General features: G+C 38.1%; 1 protein-coding gene across 2 annotated transcripts; it reads right to left on the bottom strand.

The window, feature by feature from the left end:
• Positions 1-4338: 4338 nt before the first annotated feature.
• Positions 4339-10818, bottom strand: LOC129484726 (putative tripartite motif-containing protein 49B). 2 transcript variants are annotated; one of them, XM_055283216.1, is made up of 6 exons: positions 10399-10818; positions 10047-10142; positions 8004-8234; positions 7268-7290; positions 6014-6111; positions 4339-4924 (listed from the first exon to the last, which is right to left on the bottom strand). In XM_055283216.1, exons 1-6 carry the CDS (start codon positions 10816-10818, stop codon positions 4425-4427), a joined length of 1368 nt encoding a protein of 455 aa, XP_055139191.1. In that variant the 3' UTR covers positions 4339-4424. The 2 variants fall into 2 exon arrangements, with proteins under 2 accessions (XP_055139191.1, XP_055139192.1); XM_055283217.1 differs by having other exon boundaries at positions 10047-10145; positions 10411-10818.
• Positions 10819-16070: the final 5252 nt, after the last annotated feature.

The raw sequence follows: 16070 nt of genomic DNA, 5'->3' as shown, positions 1-16070 counted from the left end.
TTCTGCTGTTTTTTCCACATCTTTGTGGTTTTATCTACTTTTGGTCTTTGATGATGGTGATGTACAGATGGGTTTTTGGTGTGGATGTCCTTTCTGTTTGTTAGTTTTCCTTCTACCATACAGGACCCTCAGCTGCAGGTCTGTTGGAGTTTACTAGAGGTCCACTCCAGACCCTGTTTGGCTAGGTGTCAGCATCGGTGGCTGCAGAACAGCGGATTTTCATGAGACCACAAATTCAGCTGTCTGATAGTTCCTCTGGAAGTTTTGTCTCAGAGGCATACCTGGATGAGTCAGGTGTCAGTCTGTCCCTACTGGGGGATGCCTCCCAGTTAGGCTGCTCAGGGGTCAGGGACCCACTTTAGGAGGCAGTCTGTCTGTTCTCAGATCTCCAGCTGCGTGCTGGGAGAACCACTACTCTCTTCAAAGCTGTGGGACAGGGACATTTAAGTCTGCAGAGGTTCCTGCTGACTTTTTGTTTGTCTGTGTCCTGCCCCCAGAGGTGGAGCCTACAAAGGCAGGCAGGCCTCCTTGAGCTGTGGTGGGCTCCACCCAGTTCCAGCTTCCTGGCTGCTTTGTTTACCTAAGCAAGCCTGGGCATTGGTGGGTGCCCCTCCCCCAGCCTCGCTGCCACCCTGCAGTTTGATCTCAGACTGCTGTGCTAGCAATCAGGGAGACTCCGTGGGCATAGGACACTCCAAGCCAGGTGCAGGACACAATTTCTTGGTGTGCCGTTTTCCAAGCCCCTTGGAAAAGCGCTGTATTAGGGTGGGACTGACCCGATTCTCCAGGTGCCGTCTGTCACCCCTTTCTTTGACTAGGAAAGGGAACTCCCTGACCCCTTGCACTTCCCGAGTGAGGGAATGCCTCACCCTGTTTCAGCTCGTGCACAGTGCGCTGCACCGACTGTCCTGCAGCCACTGTTTGGCACTCCCTAGTGAGATGAACTCGGTACCTCAAACGGAAATGCAGAAATCACCTGTCTTCTGTGTTGCTCACGCTGGGAGCTATAGACTGGAGCTGTTCCTATTCGGCCATCTTGGCTCCACCCCCTGAATCAGATCAAAGACTTAAATGTTAGACCTAAAACCATAAAAACCCTAGAAGAAAACCTAGGCAATACCATTCAGGAAATAGGCATGGAAAAGTATTTCATGTCTAAAACAGCAAAAGCAGTGGCAATAAAAGCCAACATCGACCAATGGGATCTAACTAAACTAAAGAGCTCCTGCACAGCAAAAGAAACTGTCATCAGAGTGAACAGGCAACCTACAGAATGGGAGAAAATTTTTGCAATCTGCTCATCTGACAAAGGGCTAATATCCAGAATCTACAAAGAACTCAAACAAATTTACAAGAAAAAAACTACCCCATCAAAAAGTGGGCAAAGGAGATGAACAGGAACTTCTCAAAAGATGACATTTATGCATCCTACAGACACATGAAAAAATGCTCATCATCACTGGCCATCAGAGAAATGCAAATCAAAACCACAATGAGACACCATCTCACACCAGTTAGAATGGCCATCATTAAAAAGTCAGGAAACAACAGGTGCTGAAGAGGATGTGGGGAAATGGGAACACTTTTACACTGTTGTTGGGACTGTAAACTAGTTCAACCATTGTGGAAGACAGTGTGGCAATTCCTCAAGGCTCTAGAACTAGAAATACCATTTGACCCAGCCATCCTATTACTGGGTATATACCCAAAGGATTATAAATCATGCTGCTATAAAGACACATGCACATGTATGATTATTGTGGCACTATTCACAATAGCAAAGACTTGGAACCAACCAAAATGTCCTACAGTGATAGACAGGATTAAGAAAATGTGGCACATGTACAACATGAAATACTATGCAGCCATAAAAAATGATGAGTTCATGTCCTTGGTAGAGACATGGATGAAGCTGGAAACCATCATTCTCAGCAAACTATCACAAGGACAAAAAAATGAACACTGCATGTTCTCACCTATAGGTGAGAATTGAACAACGAGATCATTTGGACACAGGAAGGGGAACATCACACATCGGGGCCTGTTGTGGGGTGGGGGAAGGGGACGGATAGCATTAGGAGATATACCTAATGTAAATGACGAGTTATTGGGTGCAGCACACCAATATGGCACATGTATACATATGTAACAACCCTGCACGTTGTGCACGTGTACCCTAGAACTTAAAATATAATAAAAAAATCAAACTTTCCAAAGACATCTCCACAGAAGACACACTGAATATGCACCTGCTAGGCTTCAGGCACCCAAGAATTACTGCTTACCTAGATATCCACAAATCCTCTAGGCATGTGACTATTCATAGCAGATTCTGGTGTGTATCACATTTGTAATAAAGCACTTCATCCTCACTTACTCTAATAAAAATACTTTAAACTTACTTCCCAGGGCACTTTTGTCTGGTCTAAGCAAACATGTAGCTATCCCAGCTTTCTCAGTTATTTTAAATAACATCAATATTTAAAATACCTATAATTAGAGCATTTATAATATATTGGTTTGTGTTATATCAAGTAATTATAGTTTGTTTTACTATTGAGACAGACTGTCATTCTGTCACAGACTGGACTGCAAGGCACCACCATGGCTCACTGCAGCCTGGATCTTCTGGGCATGAGCCATCCTGCTGCACCAGCCCCCTGAGTAGCTGGGACGATAGCTTGTGCCATCATGCCAGGCTGATTTCTAAAGGAATGTTTGGTAGACATGAGGTCTCACTATGTTGCCTCCACTGGTCTGGAACTCCCGGCCACAAGCCATTCTCAAACCTTGGTCTCCCCAAGTGCTGGGAGTGCCACCATGCCTGGGCTCCCTTTTTATTCTACTACCTTATGCATTATTTGACATTTTGGGTCTTAAAAGTTATAAATCCACAGTGTTCATGTAATTATGGAACCCATAAAGAGCATACAATTACCAATATATTATACACATGGAAGAGTCTTTTCTTAACTTCAATTTTATTGTTTAAATTGGCGTATGTTTATTAACTTGTTTCTGAGATTCATCAACATTGTTGCATTCAGTGAGTTATTTATTCTCTGTGTCATAGGATTATTTTGCATAAATACACCAAATTTATTTAGCTATTCTACGGTTGAAGAATATTTTGGGTCTCATTTGGAGCTACTATAAAAGTTGATGCAGTGAACAATATTGTGTATGTTGAAGTATATGTAGGCGATCAGTTGACTATATTTTAGAATTAGAATATCTAGCCCATAATAAATGCTAATAGTCAGTTTCCCAAAAAGGATTTCCATTTACGTCTCTCCAGCCATGAATAAATTTCATTTATTCTGTATCTTTGCCAACACACACTATTGTGTGTCTTTAAATTTTGGTATTTTTGTATGGGGGCCTGTGGTACAACTGGTGGATTAATTCTTACTTTTGTAAGACTAATGAAAGTGAACGCTTTTTTATATTTGGCTAGTTATTTATGTATCCAATTCTGTAAAGTGTCTGTTCAGATATTTTAGCCAATCTTCTATTGAGTTCACTGTCTTTTATTTATTACAATTTAAGTATTCATCATATACATGTATTATATTTTACTTTATGTATGTTGGGGTAGATATCTTTCTCCACTACTAGTTTGCATAATATTTTTTGAAACACAGAAGTCATCATTATCAATATAAATGAACTAATTGTTTGAATTATTAATTTGTTCCCTGGTTAAGATATCCTTATGAGAACATTGTATAAGGTTCCCCGTCCTTTCAGGACTTGAATCTATCTGGAAATGACTGTGTATGGTTTGAGGTAGGAGTCAATATTTAGTTACCTTTTTTCCAATATTTAATTAATCCAGCATTGGTCTGATCACCTTGTGTATTTCAATGTAGACGAGCACACTAATAATGAAGGATTATTCATATCTGTGGTGAGAATTGCAAAATAAAGCCCAGCATAGAAGGTCAAATATTACCTCAAAGGATAGATTAATACAATGAGACATGGTGGATAAGTGTGATATAGTTAGATAAAGAGGAAGAAAAACATTTCCCCGTTATCATTGACACTTCACTCCAAGTTTTTTGCATGAAGCAAAAGATCCGGACTGTCTTCAATTAATTTTAACTTCATTCAGACATGTCTGTCATCTATTATTTCACTCAGTGACAGTCAGAAAGAAAGAGAAATAAGAGAATATACTGTATGCCATGATCATGAATAATAATTTTTCAAAAATCATTTAATAAAGGACCAATAAATATACTTTTAGCGTTTTCAGCATATTTAATAGTAACACAATAAATGAGTTTTGATAACATTAGAAGGCAATTCAAGACATAAAAGAGGGCCTATTTGTCCTGTATGTTAAGGCACAAGGAAGAGGACTTCCTGGGATAAGGGGGTTCCCACAGCATGTGAACACATTTCTGATTTGTCTCTGGTCAGAAGTGAATACAGCAAAAGATAGGCCTGAGAGGAGGTGAGAAAGAGCAATTAGGGATGGTGTATATTAGGGAGCTTTGATTAACATCAACAAAGCTCACAGTCTTAGCCTCACAATCCAGGAATAATCCTACTCGGCTGGTAGGTCTTGGGATATATTGCAGCATAATTCGGGAGGTGGTAAAGAGACTGCATTGAATTTCATTCTTAACACACCCAAAAAGAAAGAGTCCCTCCTCTCCGTCTGTCTTCTCATTCTGATGCTTCTCTTTCCAATACATGTTACAGACACCAAAAGCCCAATTCCAGGAGTCCCCCACATGGACCTCCCAGTAATATTTGCCAGAGGTGAAAGTCTGAGCACCCCATGCAAGAAAACTTCTAGGTGTTGCAGTGACATAGGGTACATCTTGATGGTCACATCCAATACACATGCTTCTCAAAATTTCATAAAGAAAGATATGACTGTTGGCCTCTTCATGATGCAGAGTAATATGCACTGCAAAAAAAAAAAAAAGAAAAAGTAAACATGCATAGACATGTGTAAATAAAAAAAAAATAATTGTTCTATCAAGAAGTTACTTTACCAGGAAATGTAAAGTCATAAAGACAATTTTGCTTGTAACTTCTAGTAAAGTATAGAGATGATTAATATTGTATACAAGACAAACAAAACTCTAACCACAGATATTATATTTTTTTTGAAAACTTACATATTGAGAGCCAAATGTGAGACCAACTTCTTGCAATCCAATTTTCAAAGTAAAATTTACACATTTTATGCCCTAAATGCTATGCTGTTATCAAGATCATTATTTAGAAATGTTTCTTATTCTTAAAAACTAGTGCTATCATTTTGGAAAGAATGTGAAGATTTTCACTTACTCAAGAACTGCTCTAGGTATCTGGATAAAAATCCATATGTACATGTTAAAAGTGATAATTTAAAGCAGATCTCCGCAAAATCTTTGACCAGTCTCTCTGTGGTCCTCCATGCTAGCTCTGGGCTGAAGCTGGATTTTAGATTTAACATGTAGCTCTTCATATTGCAATTAAACTGAACTTAATTTCATTTGTAATTTTACTTGTATTCACAGAATGATTTCTTCCTTCAAGCTGTACCCATTAATTCAAATGTTTGCAATATATGAATAATATATACATATTAAAAAAATACAAAATCCCCAAGAATCTCCGGATAACTATAATCCCGCAAAGAACATTTCTTAGCAGTTCAAATGAATATACTAAAGAAATGTACAATTTTTATTTAACATTAAATAATTCACCATTCTGAGAATTATTTCCTTTGCTCCTTTTTTAAATTTTCTACCTACTCCTTTTCCCCGTTATATAATTGAGTACATATTATGCCAGAAAGTATTTCTTTTTCACTGTCTTTCAAACTTAATGCTATAAATCTCACTATAAATACAGACACAGATACCAAAGGGTTGCATGGTTATGTTGTTCACTTATGTCTTAAAAGAAGTAAAATATTTGATGAAATATGAAATATTACCTATATGATCTTAACAATAATAATATTTACATAAAGTGGGAGTGCTGCCTATGGGTGGAGACTTACCTCGGAATTGGTTGAGCCTGTCCATCAGTCCAGTGATGGGCCCTGCACTGAGCTCCGGATTCAGAGGCTGGGGCATGTGCAGCAGCACGGACTCAGTCCTGCAAGGAAAAACCTGCAGTTACAACATCTACAGCCATAAAATGAATAAAAGTCACTATTTGTATGTAAAAGACATTTCATGAGAATCCTTTGAATCTACACATTTGATAATTCAAAAATTACTTCCTTTTGCAAATTAATTCTTTACAGTTTCTAAATTTTAAAGCATGATGGAAAAATCTAAGTCAGAATTCAGTGTGATCCTTCTTTTTTTTTTTTTGCCCCAAATGTGTAAGATTCCTTAGCCTTATGGCCTTGAGAATACTTAGAAATGAAATTCTGAGTTCCACTTCTTGGCAGAATCCCCTGACATCTTTGTCTGAAATAGCCGGGTTCTGGGGAGATTGCTGCATCCACTTCTTCCTTCTCAAGATAAAGACTGGAAACTTGTTCTAGGCAGGGAGATCTGCCTTTTAGCAAAGAACTTCCCTAGAGACTTACAGTTCTAACACTCCACAGTTTTTTTAATCTATTTTTCAGAACTGTTAACTGATATGTATATATGTATAAAAAACCAAACATCAACACTTTTTCACTGGTAAAATACTTCCTCCTCTTCTTTCCTGCTTCCTCTGGTGACTTTCTCACCATCCACAAAACAAAACTCTTATCCTTCCCCTGTGCAGGCTTTTAAGCAATAAAGCGAAATCGGGGCTGGGAGCGGTGGCTCACGCCTGTAATCCCAGCACTTTGGGAGGCCGAGGCAATCTTATCATGGGGTCAGGAGATAGAGACCATCCTGGGTAACACGGTGAAAACCCGTCTCTCCTAAAAATACAAAAACTTAGCTGGGTGTGGTGGCAGGCGCCTGTAGTCCCGGGTACTCGGAAGGCTGAGGCAGGGGAACGGTGTGAACCCGGGAGGCGGAGCTTGCAGTGAGCTGAGATCGTGCCACTGCACTCCAGCCTGGGCAACAGAGTGAGACACCATCTCAAAAAAAAAAAAAATCAGGAATAAAATTGTTTGTTTTAGTTCACTCTTCTTTTATTCATTTATTTACTTGGTGGCCTTGTCTTTTAAGGTGTGGGAATGAAAGTAGATGCAAAAAAAAGTGGTATCAATCTCTTAATTATTTATGCCATGACTTTAATAGAGCCTGCTCTGATATTCGTGGCATCTTAAATAACATATGCTAAAATCTAGGTACACACTCACCTGTGTAATATGTCTCCAAAAGCCTGAAAAAAAAAAAGAAGAAGAAGAAAGATTTAGTGCACTTCACAAGATGCATCTTTCACTAACTTCAGTGTGAGATTTGTACTCAATTTCTGAAGATATTATACCCCTACCGTCTTCTCTTCTGGAAAGCATTTTCTATTTCTTCTGTAATGAAAAACCCAGTCAGTTGTATTGTCATTAATTAACGTCCTGGGAAAGTCTGAGTCTTGAAGACATTCTCTAAACAAGTGAAGGGAGAAGAGGCCCAGAGGGTGTATGTTCCATGTTAACCACGAAAAACCTACTCAGTCATCTTTACCTGAACCTGTTACCCAAATGAATGTGCCCCAAAATAATGTTAACGTGAACCTAGATTCCTAAAACTTCTGATTTTGCCATGTTTCCAAATTAACCTAAATGTAAATGAATCACTATTTTATTCATGTTTAACAACCCAAAGTATATTATTGAATTAGATGGGGAATATTTCTTGGGGCTGTTACCTTGACCATTCCACAAAGTTTTGTGGCTGGTGGAAAAAGTAGGAGGGAACTTTGGCCTTGTAGAATCCCTTGGTGGGGCTATACTCTCCCAAAAAAGTAGCATTAGTTATGTGAATGTGTTTTTGGAAACACATCATGGAAATAAAAATAGGGAGATGGATTTCAGCTATGAGGAAAATACTTATACATGTGAATATTCAAAAAACTGAAACCACATTGTGAGTTTGTACCTGAAGTAGCTCCAAATCTGGTTTATGGCACATTTCCTTCAGCTCCTCGTACATTCCTCTTAAAATCTCCCTCCTATGAGCCATTTTGGCTTTACTTAAATGAAGTTGATGAAAAATATCTTTCCCCTTCTTTTTCAGCATCTCCAAATTATGTTTTTCTTCTTCATGGTGAAATGCAGGCATCTTCTGATACTCGGCTCTAATTGCTTCTAGCCTTAAATTCACGTAATTCTGCAGTGATAATGGGTTAGTCAAAAGAGAAATGCATTTATTCATCTCCTATTAAATCTCACTGATTCTTTTTATCTCTCAAACATCCAATAGTTTAAACCTCAGTCTTGCCAGTTCTTAGAATCTACAAATTTCGTTCCTTTCCTTTCTTTCTGCATAAAGGTCAACATAGCTGTACCTGACCAATTGCATTAAATTTATTCAAGATAATGTGTTTTCTAAGATAGTTGGAAATAAAAAAACACAATTTGAATTTCTCTATTCCAGCCCATATTTATGGAAAAGTAAGAACAGTTCATGCTTAAGAGTTGGAGTATAGAGCTATATTTACTAGAAAGGAAACAATTATTTCTATTTTTGTGATATGCAACACGTTGCTTAAACTCATTATATATAAAATGACCTTAGACTAACATGTCCAGCTAAATGCGTTTCACCCACCAAAACCTATCCTAATAAGGCTGCATTTATGATTTGGCCATCTTTGTCTCTCTGAATTCATTTCCTTCCATTCTTTTTTGAAGTCATCCCAATCTGAAACATAGACTTCTTTGTGGTTCCTCAGGCCTCCAAATATAAACAAACTCAAAATTACCGCATATGCTGTTCTCTCCAACTAGAATTACATATATATATATGTATATATAAATAAATAAATAAAATATATATGTATACAAACACACACACATACATATACATATATATATATATATATACACACAACCAGAAACACATACATACATATACATATATATACACACTCATGGTCCACATATATATCCACACACACATTTGTGTTCCCCCTCCTCTTCAAAACTTTGTTTCAATTTGAATTTTTCAGTGAGTCTTTTTTCTGACCACCCTATTTAAAACTCAGACACTAATCTCTAGTTTCTGGCCTCTATTGTCCTTTTCTACTTCCCTGCTTGATTATTCTCCAACAAAAAACCTACCACACTCAAATACATCATGTATGGCATATGTTTGCATATTGACCACTTGACTCTCTCATTTGAATTGTATGATTTGTTAGGACAAAGGTGCTTCCTTTCTTCTTTACTAGTATATTTTCTTATTTAATATTCAACATAGACTAGGTTCTCATGAAATACTTTTCAACAAATATTAGCTATCATACACTCAAAGTATACATCCACAAAGAGAAAATTTTTTAAATATTTTTCTGAAGTCCTCGGAGTTCTCCTTTTATTTAGATACTAGTTACCATATTTCTGGCATGTTTACATGTCTCCCTCAAGACACAAATCCGTATTTCTCACCACTTTTCTCATCATCTGTTATGTATTATTCAACATTAATTAGTTGAGATTCTTAATTTCATGGTTGCCATAGATTTGTCCTGTCAATTTTTCTGCCTCAAATTTTCCGTACAATTCCAAATACTACTTGCACACCAGCATTCAGATTAATGCTGACCAACACTCAGAAGTTTCACTTGAGCGTTCCATGACCGCCAAATAATTCTTATGCCCAGCATTTATCCAACCAGCACATATAGAATGCTGTGACATGGCCCAGTTTCTTGGATCTATTGGTGTATAACCATAGGTTTGTATGAAACAAACCAGCATGCTTTGGGTGACATCAGTGGTTTTCTTATAAATCTTACCTAACAAGCATACTATTCTATATAAAAATGAGGCCACTTTTTCTCAATGTTTTCTCTCGCTTTTTTTTTTTTTTTTTACTGAATCCCAGAAACATTACAGTTTGATATCAATTTCCAACTTTAAGAGTCACCCATTTGCCCACCATAAGTTCCTGGAGAAGGTAGAGTAGTACAGGACTAACCTTCCAGTGTCTGGTTCTGGTGGTTTCCACATTCAGGTTACTGTGATTTTCACAAGCTTTTTCCCATAAAGACTGCATTTTCTGTAAAAGCTTCTCCTGCAAAAGAGCCATAAATTGAAGCACCAGTGCAGACCATGACATAGGGAGGGGGCCCAGAATGAGAGATAGATGAGCCCCTAGTAAATGGCATTTCCTTTGTTTCCCTTCATGTTTGTCAAAGTCCAGAGGTTGGAAGCTAAGAAAGCCCAAACACAGCTGCTTAAAGGGACTCAGAGTTGGCTTTATCCAATCTCCAAGAAAATAGACCCACAGGAATTTTATGCATCCTTTACAGAAATCAATCTTCAGAGGCATCACTTATCCGGTGTTCCTCAGCAGCCGACTCAATGGGACAGTGTCTGTGATCCCGGTGCTCCTGAGAGCTGGAGCACAGCAAACAGAGCAGGCTCCTGTCCACTTCACAGAACATCTTCTTTGTGTCCTTGTGAGTGCCACACTTTTGCTCCTCAGAGCTCAGGAATAGCCAGAGATTGACTTTTCTGGCAAGAGAAGCCATCTTCTTCAAATCAATGTTAGTTTTGAGGTTTCTCTGCTGTGTTGACTTTGTGCATTCAAAGCACTGAGTCAGAATTGGGATGTCTTCCCAGTGGAGGTAGAAACAGGGCCTGCAAAAGCTGTGCCCACAGTCTATGGTGACCGGGTCTATGAAGTAGTTCATGCAGATGGGGCAGGTGACTTCCCTCTGGAAGACTTGCGAGATTCCAGAATTCATGTTTCTGAGGAAGAAAGAGCAACATGTCATTTTGGGGCCTGGATTGATGAAAAGCTTCTAAACAAGTGGATATATGTGATAGTTATATTTTCTACTCTTGACAATGTTCATTAAAGTACAACAAACTATTTCTTCTGTTACAAACTTAAAAATTCACACGTAGAGGGAGTCTCCTGGCTTCATAGCAGATATTACTAACCAGAGGACTCTCAGTCCCATCTTCTCCTAGTTCCTGTCTGTAGCATAATATGAATCTATTCGATTACCCATTTTCTGAATGTGGATCTGGAAATTGGGTTTGGATTCTAAGTGGTCAGAATAAATCATCGTTGTCCCTATTCTTCTTTCAATAACTGATGAATGACTACGAGAGAGTGGGAAAAAAATACCTGGGCCAAAGAAATATGAGAAGACGGCCAGAGGGTTCTATGACATATTTTTATAGAGGGACACAAAAGCCGGGCAGCAAACCACTATGGCACAAGTTTACCTACGTAACAAGCCTGCACCTCCTGCACAGTTATCCCAGGACTTTAAATTAAATCAAATTAAATTAAATTAAGTTAAAAACAAAGACCCAAATCAAAACAAAATTAAAAAAAACAACCAACCAAATAAACAAAGAAAAAGACTGCAATTAAACCAATCAAGGTTTACTAGTAGAGAAAAGGAAAATTATTAAAGATATTGTGTCTTTTTATTTTCTCGCGGATTAAATTAACTTCCCCTAGGGCTGTGCAAACTCTGAATAACATATAGGAGTTTTCTGTTAAACTCAAAGAGGTGTAATTATATTTCCATGGTGTGATGGTGAATTTTAAGTATCAGTCTGACTGGATTAACCAATACCTAGGGAACTGGTGAAGCATTGTTTGTGTGTGAGTCTGTGAAGGTGCTTCTAGAGGAAAGAGACATGTGAGTTGGTGAGTTGAGTGGGAGCCTCATCTCTCAATGTGTGTGGGCATCATCTAATCAGCTGATACCTCAGATATAAAGAAAAAGGCAGAGAAAAGGCAACTTCCTCCGTCTCTCTCCTGAAACTGGTTCTGAGGCTTTCAGACTTGAGCTTAGCCAGGATACCGGTATTCTCAGAACATCAGCTTAAAGACAGCCTATATTGGAACTCTCTAGATTCCATCATCAAGCAAATTAATTTTCCTGATGAATTCTGTCCCATGTAGAATCATGTATAGCTTGTGGACAGATGTATGTTCTGAGAAATGTGTCAGGTATTTTTAGGAGTTTTTTTTTCTTTGAGACAGAGCTTCCCTCTGTCACGCAGGCTGAAATGCAGTGGCGTGATCTCGGCTCACTGCAACCTCTGCCTCCAGGGTCAAAGTGATTCTCCTGCCTCAGGTTCCCGAGTACCTGGTATTACAGGAACGTGACACTAGGCCTGGCTAAATTTTGCATTTTTGTTAGTACAGACGGGGTTTTACAATCTTGGCCAGGCTGCACTTGAACTACTGGCCTCAAGTGATCTACCCGCCTTGGCTTTCCAAAGTGCTGGGATTATAGGTACGAGCCACAGTGCCCAGGCAGGTGGTTTTATTGTTTTAATACGATAGAATATACCACGCACATCTAGATGGTATAGCTTACTACACACCTATGTAGTACACTATAGCCTATTGTTCCTACAATAGGCTACAAACACGTACAGTATGTTCTGTACTGCATACCGGAGGCAACTGTAACACAATGATAACTATTTGTGTATCTAAACATATTTGAATACAGAAAAGGTACAGTAAACATATTGGTATTATAATCTTATGGGACCACCATATGTGGTTTGTGGATGACTCAAATGGCCTATGAATGTACCTGCACACATATACATATACATCCTATGGTTCTGTCTGGAGAACACTGACTAATATAAAAACTATAATCTTTGTTTTGGCAATTTTAAGTCCTTTATCCTGCTAGTTTGATATCACTCCTGAATTTAAGTGAAAGCAGTGAAAAATCTTAGAACTGCAAATATTTTCCAGAGCTCATCTAAGACATTTTAAGAAATTTTTCACAGTTTAATAAGATTGAGACTCAAGTAAGAGAACAATTACAATCACATACCAAATTAGGTCTTATAAATTTACTTGGTTGAAAAACTGTGTTTTGATTTCTAAAGTAGGATATTTTGGGGAGCTTTCTCATTGTTTTACTTTCACTATTTTGCATCGCTCATCATTACCTTACTAATTTACAGTCATGTCTAAAACCTCAATGTAATGAAAGCAAATAACTTACATCATTCATTGTCTTCTCAATTCAATTCGACAATATTAATACACTCATTACACACATATACACACACCTATGTGTACATATATGTATCAACTCCATATATTCATTATGCATACCTATCGGTTGCAGCAAACACTAGATATTTTAAGTTCTTCAGAACTGTATTAAACAATCATAGAAAACACAAAATAACAACAATTAGTATCCTTATAATTCATAAAATCTATAGTAAGAACATGAGTTACAAATGGTATCATTGTGTAGATTTAAGATAATGAGATATGTTTAACACTGTAATTTATTATTGTGTAAAGGAAAGATGATATAATTTTATCAATATGTTTCACTCACCCCTGAGTTCTTTTAATGGTTCCCACAATGATTCTTCCAAAAATAATTTTGTCAAGTTCTCCTCAAGATCAGAAGCTCATTCACTGCAGTACTGAATTTCAGAGGTCACCAAAATGCAGTTCTAAGTGCAGTCCTTCTCCTTCAGAGAAAACTGAGCTTGTCTCTTCTGCGTCCTTTTATAAGAATCTGTGAAGACCACACCCACCTCCTTACAGGTATTTAGAGCATTCAGAAAGGTGGAGACAAAGATGATTAGGCTTATGCAGTATTTAGAACACACCTCTGCAGCTCTGATTAAATTATCATCACACTTTCATTCTGAACACCTGTGCCTGAATGAATCATATGTAACGTAAATCCTGTCAGAGCATACACAGTCTAGAAATTAACTAAGATACATTTTATACTGTTTATTGAGTTTCTTCCATGATGTAGGCATTCCTCTAAGTGCACATTTATTTATTCTAGAGAAAGGGTCTCCTTCTGGAGTGCAGTGGCATAATCATAGCTCCCTGCAGCCTTGAATTCCAAGTAATCCTCCTGCTTCAGCCTTCCAAGTAGCTAAGACTTTAGGCTCACACTATATCACCTGGCTAACTTTTTTTGTTGAAATTTTTGGTAAAGTCAGTGTATGACTCTGTAGCCCAGGCTGTTCTCCAACTCTTGACTTCAAGTGGTCCTCCGGTCTCAGCCTTCCAAAGTGCTAAGAGTACAGGTATAAACCACCTCATCCAGCTTAAATGCTGCTTTAGCACATTTATAGGATATTTCCAGAGAAGTACAATGGAAGATAAAACTTTCCTTTTTGTTTTCTGTTTTCTACCACTCTAAGAGAAATCACTGATTAACCGAATAAACTCACTAACCTGAGGTCTCTCATTGAATTTACAAAACTTCACCAGTCTCTTGGGTGAAAGATGAGTTATTATTTTAACGCTCTTCTCCACATAGTGCATGATGTCCTACAATGACTAGAAGTGCACCATGGAAATTATTTTGGGGATTATGCATAACTTTTAGGATATAGGCAAATTCACAAATACAGAATCCAAATGATAGGGATGGACTATATTTTTCTTTCTATACCAAATCTTTTTGTTGTTATATGAAAATTATTTTTTATAAAGAAAGAGATTTCAGAAGGGACTACTCAAATATCTTCGACAGAGGAATTATTTGCCAATGGTCCAGAAGACTTATGGTCAAGACTGTCAAAACAGTGAAGACAAATCTATCAGACCCATGTCTGTCAAGGTTCAAAGACAAAAGCAGAACCCATAAGATATATGTATATTTAGGGAGATTCACATATGAATTAAGTGCAAAGATTTGGCTTACACAATTGTGGGGGCTGCTTAAGCAAATGTGAGAGCCTGGGTACAGTCCATCAGGAAAAGAAATCCCCTGCTGGCTGAATCCCCGTGGTCATGAATCAAAGCTTTGGTTTAAAGTCAACAGCGGGCAGTTGGAAGATTAGAGTCCCATTTGCTGTTTAAAATGTTGTTCAAGGAATGCCTATGTATTTCTTTAAAGGACTTTCACTGATGAAGTCAGGCTTACTTGGGTACACTTCCTAGTCACAGGATTAGGACCTTTGCTTACATCTGCAAAATGCCTTTCCAGCAGGTCCTAAGTAAGTGTTTCATTGAAGAATAATAAGGTATGTCTATGCCACAAAATGGCTACTGCCCTCATTTCCCTCTTTGTACGTACATGTACTCAAGTAGACACATCATAAAATCATCCAGAGTTTATATTTCATTAAATACAAGGATTTGAACAATAGATTTTCTTGTTCTATTGTCAGTTTACTGTCCAAGACCACCAACTGACTGACCACCCTGTATGCACGTTCTGTAACTCAATAAATCTAAGTAATTAATCAAAGTGTCCACACAGAAGTAAGATCAGCCCTGGTTTTGTGGGGGGGCCCTGTTGGCTCAGTCCTGGACTCCAGAGTGGGAAACTTGTGAAACCCTCAGGTAATGGACTGGATCCTGCGGACACTCTCTGCTGAAATTCTGGAGCTCTGTGGCAGGTCCCTGGTACTCCATTACAAGGTCTGATGATGCTGTGTGTCAGGAAGGAATTAGGGCAAGGAGAGAAAGGAAGGTAGGTAGCTTCTGATTTTATTTCAACCACTTTTTGCACCACATCATTCACTTATTCAAACACTCAGCTTTAGGCAGCTGAAGCCTAGAGCACTGGAAATTAGGAGCTTTCAATTACAGACCTACCTCTGTCTACTGTGGCATTATCAAGGAAACAACCTAATTTCCTACTTGAGTCTCAGACCATGAAACAAATATAAGAAAGTAATTCTCTTTAGAGTTGAAATTTTGTAGGTTCCAAAAGTCCTACCCAATCCAGAAGACAGAGTAGAGGTGGGTATAGGCAAGAACAATCCATGATGTGGATAAAGGACACTCCAGCCAATTTGAAATATTTCCTTATTTCCCGGTGCTTCTCCTTTTAATAGAAAAGATACTTTTTTGTACATGAGACTGTTTTCATTCTAGCATCTGAAACCTACCTCTACCACAAAGTTTTCTGTTGAGTTACAAATCTATTTTTGAGAATCTGATAATAGACTCTTTTATTCATCTGGCTTCTAAAACTCATTGGAAAATCTTTGTATGAAAGTTGGTGAT

This window comes from Symphalangus syndactylus, chromosome 6 (assembly GCF_028878055.3).
Source record: "Symphalangus syndactylus isolate Jambi chromosome 6, NHGRI_mSymSyn1-v2.1_pri, whole genome shotgun sequence".
Classification (NCBI taxonomy): Eukaryota; Metazoa; Chordata; class Mammalia; order Primates; family Hylobatidae; genus Symphalangus; species Symphalangus syndactylus.
Note: the sequence above shows the minus strand (reverse complement) of the source record. Positions and strands in the feature narration are given on the sequence as shown.